Source organism: Octopus bimaculoides, chromosome 5 (assembly GCF_046866305.1).
Source record: "Octopus bimaculoides isolate indiv1 chromosome 5, ASM4686630v1, whole genome shotgun sequence".
Lineage (NCBI taxonomy): Eukaryota > Metazoa > Mollusca > Cephalopoda > Octopoda > Octopodidae > Octopus > Octopus bimaculoides.
Window position 1 is genome coordinate 51,097,954 of NC_142932.1, and position 10,000 is coordinate 51,107,953.

Here is a 10,000-nt window from a genome sequence, read left to right on the forward strand (position 1 = left end):
GAAACAAAAATCCGTCTACAAGATGTCGGAATTACCGACAACCGACTGACACCATATCCCTGAAAAAGTTTATTTCCCATCCACTTAATACAGGTACTCATCATAAGAGTTTTAATAATAATCGCTTTAAATTGAAAGAAATGCACTACTTGGGAGATATTTACTTATTACTGTATGTAGTTCTTTTAAAGTATATTATTTCATATTCTATATATTTCTTTCTGACCAAGGTAAATATTTCTTTGATTCTGTTTTCCTTTCACACGAAACATATCTTACTCAAATTAAAATTCTTTATGTGTGTGTATACATATATATATATATATATATATATACATACATACATATATATATATATATATATATATATATATATATATATATATATATATATATATATATATATATATATATATAATATACATACACACACACATGTGTGTGTGTGTGTGTGTGTGTGTGTGTGTGTGTGTGGTGAAACTTTTAATCGCATTTTGCTTTTCAGGGACATTTATGAATAAGTTCCAATTATAAATGGAAGCTCAACTATTCCCTGTATTAGACTACTTCTCGTCTCGTACAAATGAGATGATTCATCCACCACGTACTTTGAACCTCATATTCACTTTTCAGTTAGAAGCATTAAGTTTATATAGAAAGTCCTTTTCTTGAGATATTTTAAGTTACCATCAGTTGTTAGACTTCAGACGATCTCACTTTTTTTCTTTTTTTTTTTCAAGAATCTGCTCTATATCAACATGTAATTTAAAAAACTTTATCACTTTATCAAGAAACGATCTCGATATTTCAAGGGATAAAAATATAAAGGAATAAAAATGAACTTAAAAATATGCCTAAGAGAATAATTTGGTTTGATCCCCTCCCCTTTCTTTTAATGTTAAACCCAACATAGGTAAAACATTACTGTCTCCTTAAGAGAAACATTTTCCCGTAAATCACAGGTGCAGAATGATATTCAACAGGCGCTCAAATTATCATATAGATGCTGCCGCAATATGAAAAGCATCGTTAAACGGCAATTTCCACCAAGAGCGTACGCCCATTTGTAACTGTAGAGACCCAGGAACCTGTCTATTCGGCCAGAGGTGCATGATCAAATCTGTCGTATATGAGGCTGAAGTTACAGCAACGCTAGTTGATAACATAACCTAAAAGAAGAGTGACATCGGATTATGTGAAGGTGACTTCAAAAATCGCTATGCTTCAACGCCCTTCTAGTAGCGTGAATCTGCTCGCATTCTTCAATTGTCTGAAGAATCAGTTTCCCAAACATCTGAAGAATGGACTTAGACTCGCTCTAGTTGTAGAAAACCTAAGGTATTGTACAGAGTGCTGGCTGTAATACAAATAATAATCAATTGAACACAGTTTACTCGCCAATATTGAATACCTTGTCTTGCATTTCTCGTCACTAAGATGATAATATAAATTCTATTACTTGCATTTGATGTTATTACATGCGTGTACAACATATACTGCATGTACTGGGTACCATTCTCTTTTTTGTAAATACAAACGCATGCCATACATACATACATACATACATACATACATACATAGAGACAGACATACATACATATCATTGGGGCACTGGAATATGTAACACACTGCCTAAATATCTTGAGAAATTAGGCTTCTCAAACACACAAAGGAAAAAGCTGATTCGTAGACTACAGATCCAAACCATTACTGGAACTGTAAAAACCGTAAAAAAGGATACATGAGCATGTCTAGATATGTGGCTATATGCATAAGAAGACAAACATAAAACAAAACATATAAATCTGCACGGATAGATAGATAGATAGATAGATACATACATACATACATACATACATACATACATACATACCAAAATATCCTATTGTTGACGTTGAAATGCCAATGAAGGAGCCTTGGATTAGAAACCAACTCTTTCTCTATTGGCAAGAAATCTTGAAATAAAATTGAATAATGACATACATACATACATACATACATACATACATAGGTCTTTGAGTTCTCGAAACAGACAGTGATCAATCCATAATGTCGAACGTATTATATAAGTAATCAATATAAATAACCATGTTTAGCAGCAGAGTTCATGGTCATCGGTTCTTAGATCGATTACCTGAGTCATATATACAATTTCATGACTCGTCTTTTGACATCGATTTCGTCCAATCAGTAACGGTCATTTTCCTTTTGCGTTTTGACGGCTGTCTTTACAGGTTTTGTACAAAAAGAATGTTATACGTACATTTTGATTCGATTGGTGCTTTTGAATTTTATTGAATTTTTTTACGCATGCGTAGTAGAGGCTATCATTTTCAGCTAATGAAGCCAATTGTCAATATTTTTTCACAGCCGTCGGAGTGCAAGCGCTCCTCACGAACTACGTTTGTGAGATGTGATCTGTAAACAGTTCTGAGTAGGGACCGGAAAAAGAAGAATGAATACGCAATGTGCATGTGCACACTCAATTCGCAAAACGGAAGACAAGAATAAATACACAATGCGCATGTCAAAATAAAACAGAAGAGAAGAATAAAAACGCAATGTCGAGCAAATATTGACCTGTAGGAACATGGTATTCGTTATGCAACCATAGTATACTACAAAGCATATTAAACTTCTAAAATGTTATGTACGCCCATTACCTAGTTTTCATCCATAATCTCATTGTTTGTTTACATCTGACGTCTCTGATACGAAATGTCGTAACAAAAATAATGCTGGCTATAATTTCTAAAGAAAATCTGTAGAGATAACCTTAACAAGTGAAAAGAATACATTCTCACACAGTATATACATTTACTCTTGCATACATAATGAGATGTCCGCTCTCACTCACATTGCATGTTATCGGCTAGAGACTGCAAGCTAACTCTAACATATAATATTTGCCATGAAGGCATTACAAAGAAGGGACGAACAAAGACAGACAAACATAAAAAGGTGTAGTAGCTGCTATAACGTTAAAAATTTATAAATTTCTGATGCGATTTAAAAATTATAAATACAATTTACCGATTATATTTTACAAATTACGAATTACAAATTGCTTATTACAATTTACCTGTTACTCATTGCAATTTGCAATGACTTTCATGAAGGAAAGGCATCCGACCACCAGGGTAGACCCTTTGCTTTCTTTTTCCTTTTTTTTTTTTTTTGGCCTACACTTACCTGGTGTCAGACACTCCCAGCTTCCTTGCCAGAAGCTTCCATCTTCTCATGAATCTATCTCATGACAGGTACCTCTTCTCCAGCCTGATTTTGCTACTGAGGTGGTAACTAAAAAATTTAACTAACTCCTGGCCGGATACAAAGGTACCCGTCACTATGCCTCTCACACGCGTCTTCCATACTGTTTCTTTCAGTATAGCTACTACGCAGAAAAAGCAAGCCATCCTTTCCTTGTTAAGGGAAGGAGGCAGCACAATCTCGATGATAAACTCGGCTGATAGCTGTACTCTTCCCATCGATGACAACAGTTTCTCTGTGAAAACTATCATATCGTTAATTCCGGACATTCCACAAATGAGTGCAAGACGGTTTCCCTGTCCTGCTCGCACCTTGGACATGTCGGCGAGACGGCACTTCTGTGCCTTGACAGTTTATCACGAACAGGTAACGCCGCACGGAATCACTGCCAAGCCAGGGATTTCTGGTGATTGTCCAGATACCCCGGCCCGAAAGTTCTCCTGAACAGGTTGATCAAGTGATTTTCATCGTAGCCCAGGGTCTTCCCCAAGGCGTCTTCGGACATAAATCCCACTAACCCGCTATAAAAATCCGCGGTGGAACTCCTATTGCCGGCATCGCCCGCCCGAGAGAGTAGCTGAGGTGCCTGACGGCACTCCAATTGCCATTCCCCCAGCCTAGGTCTCTGCTTGATCCATTTACCGATGTCCGTTAAGGACGTTAATTGCGGAAGGTAGAACTGGACGTGCCGTGACCACACCTGCTCTCCATCCAGGTAAAGCCAGAGGTGCCTCAACCTTAACGCGAATTTTCGCATGAAAAAGTCTGTCGCACACGTACATTATGACACGATGCATATTTTTCCTGTCTCCTATTAATATGCTTATGAACATTTGTGTTAACATGAACTCTAGGCATTTATGTTAATTTAAGTTCTATCAGATCTTTGTGACAGTGAACTTTTTGCAAAAAACTGCTGTTCTCTTAAGTTTTATTTTGTATTGTATTTTCAAATTTCTTCTGTTTTCATCTGTCGTTACCAGCCTAATTTTTTTAACGAAATAAAACCACAGTTGATATATCACAGCGGGACACTTCGTCTATTATAAGAATAATTATTTTTTTGGAATATATTTCGTTAAACACAGAGAATATGTGTAAATGCTTAATAATAACAAGTATTAATATTATGCATCTACCCACGGTTTCAATTGTAGTCGTACAATCATCAGTGACGGAAAGAGAGTGGATTACACAGCAGTTGTTTTATATTTTAGATGAATAGGCTGTATTCCATCTAATGTGACTCTACTCAGAAGGCTGTAATATCATTTGACAGGAAACCCGGTATAAAGAATACATTAAACAAAGCTGTGACTTTATATACCTTGAATGTGGCCACACATATATATATATGCTGAATGATAAATGAAAATGGTTTGATGCGTGGAGGCCATGGTTGTCTCCTGTGCGTTAGCTCCTATCTGCTACTGGCGTGTAGTGTGAGAGACAGCCAGTTAGATTACATCTTCACTGTCTCAGGTCTCGATGCAGAGAGGTAGTTGTAAGGGCTCGTGCCAAAATCTCACAGTCTAACGCCAACTAGTGCCAGTTTGTTTAAACCCGCTGTTAAGGGAGATAACCGCGCCTACAGAGCCCCTCTCCCTTAGACCGGAAGCGGTCGATTAAGAGTAGTGTAGGTGGAGTAAGTGTGTACTAGGAGGGCACAGACGAACGAACCATGGCAAAACAATTGTATGAACAATTGAAATTGAAAAAAAAATATACATGTACAAGGAAATGTTCAACGAAGAAAGGTGTCCAATCAAATAGAACAAAGCATATATGTACAATGATACAGAAAGAGAGAAAATGTAAATGCCGTATCTATAACAACATTCTATCCTCTGGAACAGTCACTGGCGAGGTAAAGTTAAGAAATGTAAATAGTCTGAGGCACAGAACGTCTGACATGCAAGCCTGATAACAACTATCCAGGAAACTGGAAAACACAGGAAGCAAAAGTCAAGGTGCTTGAGATGCAATGTTGGCTGCTGAACCATGAGCAGTGCCAAGGCTTTGCCTGCAAGGGCAGTGAGTCGCTTGTAGTGGAAAAATGTGTTGTTAGTCTGCAAGAGCGGTAGGTCACTTGCAGAGGCTGGAGTTGCTAGCATGTATGAGCAATGGGAAAGCAACTAAAATCTTAGAATGTGGTGCATGTGTGTATGAACATTGAAACAAGTTAACATATAATATACACAATATTCAAAAATATGTACATACATAGGAAGGTCCTGAAAAAGGAAGTGATATGCAATGAAAAGTGAAAAAAAACACAACTGAAATGCAATACAATGCGCATGCAAGGAAACTTCCAGTCTTTAAAGCTGTGTTCAATTATTTCCGAAGTAGTCAATATGTCTAAAGGTGTTATTCACGTGACGATGCACTTTGGAACGCTGACATGGTAGACAGGCTCGATGCATAAAGAGGTAGTCGTAAGGGCTCATGCCAGAATCTCACACTCTAACGCCATCTAGTGCTAGTTTGTTTAAACGCGTTGTCAAGTGGGGTAACTGCGCCTACAATATATGCAGTTGCGTTGTTCCATAACATCAAAAAGTAGGGATGTAATTCTATTGATTTTTTTTCGCAGTTTTTATCATTTCAAAATTTATTAACGCTTACGAAGATATCTTTTTGAGGATGTTTCTATGGAGGATCTACGAACGATAAATATGAAACCGATCTATTCAACTATGTATGTATGTATGTATGTATGTATGTATGTATGTATGTATGTATGTATGTATGTATGTGCATGTGTGTGTTTGTGTATGTATGTACGTACGTACGTACGTATGTATATATGTATATATATATGTATGTATAATTGGTTCTATACTTCAAAATGTGCACTATTGAGAGATAGAGATTAATATAAATATTTGCTAATACATTGACCTATATATATACATTTATGTTGTAGAACATAAAATAGTCAATACTAAGCATAGAAGGTACTATAATGTAATCTAACAAACATATTAAAAATACACGTAAAATACACGTGGAAATGTACATATTTATATTAATATCTATAATATATATATATATATATATATATATATATACACGGGTGTGTATAATTGTGTATAGAAGAATATATTAATCAAAGGAATTCCAACTTTGATTTTCACGTTTTATTTACAATCTTATAATAATATAATATAATATAATATAATATAATATAATATAATATAATATGATATAATATAATATAATATAATGTAATAAATGATATAATGTTCATTTTGATTGGACTAGTAATTTCATGCATTAAACTATGCAATCTTCAGGTTCATGTAGTAGTGGTGATAGTTATATTTTACAATTTACAACTGTAGTGAAATGGCTGAAATGCGTGTCTTAAATACATTTGTATAGGCTCCAGAATGTTAAGTCTCGCAAACTGTATTCTGACCAATTAGTGTGTGATTTTACTAAACTATTTAAGTTGATTGGTGCTTGGTTTTGGCGTCACGGTGTGAAAAAAACCGATCTAGATCTGTAAGTAGACCTAGATCATTACTAAATTATGGTGGTGGTAGCCGAGGCGGTCAGGAATGATGGTGATAGATGGCGGTGGAGTCAGAATTCTGAATGGTGTGTGTATGGCAGTTGTGGCGGTGATGGTGGTGGTACTGGTGATGGCGATGGTTGAAAGAGAGAGAAAGAAAGAGGTTAGACAGAAAAAAATGTACTGATCCCCGAATGGGAAAACAAAAAAATGTTGTTTATCATGCAGCTTTGCAATAAGTTCCAAGTCGACATATATCATCGTTTTGATGAAAATTGCTCATTGTTTGAAAAATATTGGTCAAGTTTAATAAAATTTAATATGTACTCAATGCTTGAAGTGTCACTGTTGGGCCCAAGGCCCAATGAAGAGCCTTCCACAGGAGCTAGCTTAAAAGCTGTCCTATATATATATATATATATATACATACATATATATATATATATATATATATATATATATATATATATATATATATATACGTTTGTTATAAATGTGCCTACAATGAGTATAAAAATCTTAAGAAATACTTACAGAAAGTACAATGTACGCATCCCCCGTATAAAAACTACTGTTGGTTTCTTGTTTCACTACTTTCATTTTCTGTAATAATAAAAGGAATGCTATGAGTTACACATAATCACGGAAATTAAATTTTCTTAGGTGTATACCAGGCCCCCAATTTTTCTTAAAAACTAGGTCGATTTTAAAAAAAATCTTATTACCAAAACAAACGCACGTATAATGATGATTATTATTATTACATTTGTACATCTAAGGCGGTGAGCTGGCAGAATCGTTAGCACACCGGACGAAATGCTTAGCGGTATTTCACCTGCCACTACATTCTGAGTTGAAATTCCGTCGAGGTCGATTTTGTCTTTCATCTTTTCAGAGTCGATAAATTAAGTACCAGTGAAATACTGGGATCGATGTAACTGACTAGTCCCCTCCCCCAAATTTCGGGCCCTGTGCCTATAGTAGAAAGGATTATTAAATTTTCATATCGTTAGCATGCTGGGCAAAAAGCTTAGCGACATTTCGTCCGTCTTTACGTTATGGGTTCAAATTCCGTCGGGGTTGAATTTGCCTTTCATCCTTTCATGGTCGATAAAATAGGTACCAGTTGAGTATTGGAGTCGATGTAATCGAGTATCCATCTCCCCTAAAATTTCAGGCCTTATTCTTATCGTAGAAAGGACTATTACATTTGTACGCCAGATAAAACCAATGATGGAAAAGTTCAAAAATGTTTCTACGCTCGTTTGTTTTGGAAGTGAAAGTTTTCACGAGAATGTCCCAAGCGTTTTCATTGGACCGAAAAGTTTTGGGGTTTGAGGAGAGTGGGGGGAACTCGCATCCCTTGCACACCCTTTTCCGAAGCGAATGGATTTATAAAATCAAAAATGTAAAGATGTAATTATTTATAAAGAAGAACAATGTAATGACTTTTTCTGTTTTTTTAGTTATTGAGTGAAGGGCAGTGTCCATAATCATTTAGAGAGCCTCCAAGAATGTTAGGAGAGAAGGAGAGAGGAAGGTGTCTTCAAGCGTTTGAAAGGGGGAATCCGCTAGAGGCGCATAAAATTTCAAATTTGCCACTTATATCTTATTGTTTCGGCTCTGGGTTCACATTCCACCGAGGTCGATTTTGCCTTTCATCCTTTCGGGGGGGCGATAAAATAAAGTACTAGATGAACATTGGAGTCAATGTAACCGATTTTCCTCCTCCCCTCAAAATTGCTGGTTTTGTGTGAGGTATTCCTTCCGCCTCTTAACGTTCTCAGTTCAAATTCCACCGAAGTCATCTTTGCCTTTCATTCTTTCGGGGATCGATAAAGTAAAGTATCAGACAACTACTGAGATCGATTTAATCCACAAACCCCATCTCACTGAAATTGCTGGACTTGTGCCAAAATTTGAAACAATTATTACAACTACGACTACTTCTAGTAGTAGCAGCAGCAGTAGCAGCAGTAGCATCATCATCATCGTCAACATCATTGTTATAGTTATTAATATTGGTTTCAAACTTTGGCACTAGGCCAGCAGTTTGTTGGGAGGAAGGGATAAGTCTATTACATCGACCCCAGTGCGCAACTGGTTCTTATACTGATCCAGAAAGGATAAAAGGTAAAAACGACCTCGGTGGACTCAGAACACAAAGACAGACGAAATGCCGCTAAGCTGACGATTCTGCTAGCCTGCCGCTATACTACTACTACTACTACTACTAGTAGTAGTAGTAGTAGTAGTAGTAGTAGTAGTAGTAGTAGTAGTGGTTGTGGTGGTGGTAGTAGTAGTAGTAGTAGTAGTAGTAGTAGTAGTAGTAGTAGTTGTAGTTGTAGTAGTAGTAGTAGTAGTTGTAGTAGTAGTAGTGGTTGTGGTAGTAGTAGTAGTAGTAGTAGTAGTAGTAGTAGTGGTTGTGGTAGTAGTAGTAGTAGTAGTAGTAGTAGTAGTAGTAGTGGTAGTAGTAGTAGTAGTAGTAGTAGTAGTAGTAGTGCTGCTACTTGTGTTGTTGTTCTTGTTTTAGATAACAACAACAGCAAGAACCACACACACTGAAAATGTTCTTTAGTATTAAAGTCAACAAAAAAATTTCATTCCTTACAGTATTAAGGCCCTAGCGAAAAGGGCACAACGCCAATATTTGAATTAAGTGAACGCCTTGGAAAATTCAATGTTGGCATGAAATGAGGTACTCGCTTTAATTATTCACAACGACGCTGAAATTGTTGCACAACGCCAAACATCAGCAAGAAGAGATATGTAGTAATGGAATCAATAAGCATTAACAGCCAGGCGTGACAACTTGCAAAAATGTCTGTGTGAATTTAGTTTCGGTTCAATGACAATACGTCTGTTGAAAAAACTCATAGATCTCATTGTAAGGGCAAAGATAGATACACATGTATCTGACGGCAGAACTGGCAACAACGGCAAGCATCTTGTCTCATCTGGTTTGTTAGGGATGTTCGACTCAACTAGTTGTAGATATTTAGTTAAGACAGGGCAGCAAATGAAAGCTAGCTAGTGTTTGGTGAGCTAAAATCATCGAAATTGATCGAATAGATAGGAGAGCCGGGCAAACTGACTTTGCCCATATACATACTTGCATTTTTTATCTTTTACTTGTTTCAGACATTTGACTGCAGCCATACTGGAGCACCGCCTTGAATGGTTTTAATCGAACAAATCGACCTTAGGACT

At 36.5% G+C, this 10,000-nt stretch overlaps 1 protein-coding gene across 6 annotated transcripts in view; it reads right to left on the bottom strand.

Moving 5' to 3' along the window:
- LOC106875163 (advillin) overlaps positions 1 to 10,000 on the bottom strand; it is a 101,644-nt gene that overhangs the window by 77,953 nt on the left and 13,691 nt on the right. For 4 of the 6 annotated variants that reach the window (XM_089352251.1, XM_089352249.1, XM_089352250.1 and 1 more), the window contains exon 2: positions 7,325 to 7,393. The exons of the other annotated variants lie outside the window; for them this stretch is intronic. Coding sequence is in view for 3 of the 4 variants with exons in the window: in XM_089352249.1 (XP_089208375.1) it covers positions 7,325 to 7,393 (69 nt within the window). In the remaining variant the exon portion in view is untranslated. The remainder of the gene's footprint in view (positions 1 to 7,324; positions 7,394 to 10,000) is intronic. 6 annotated transcript variants of the gene reach the window in all.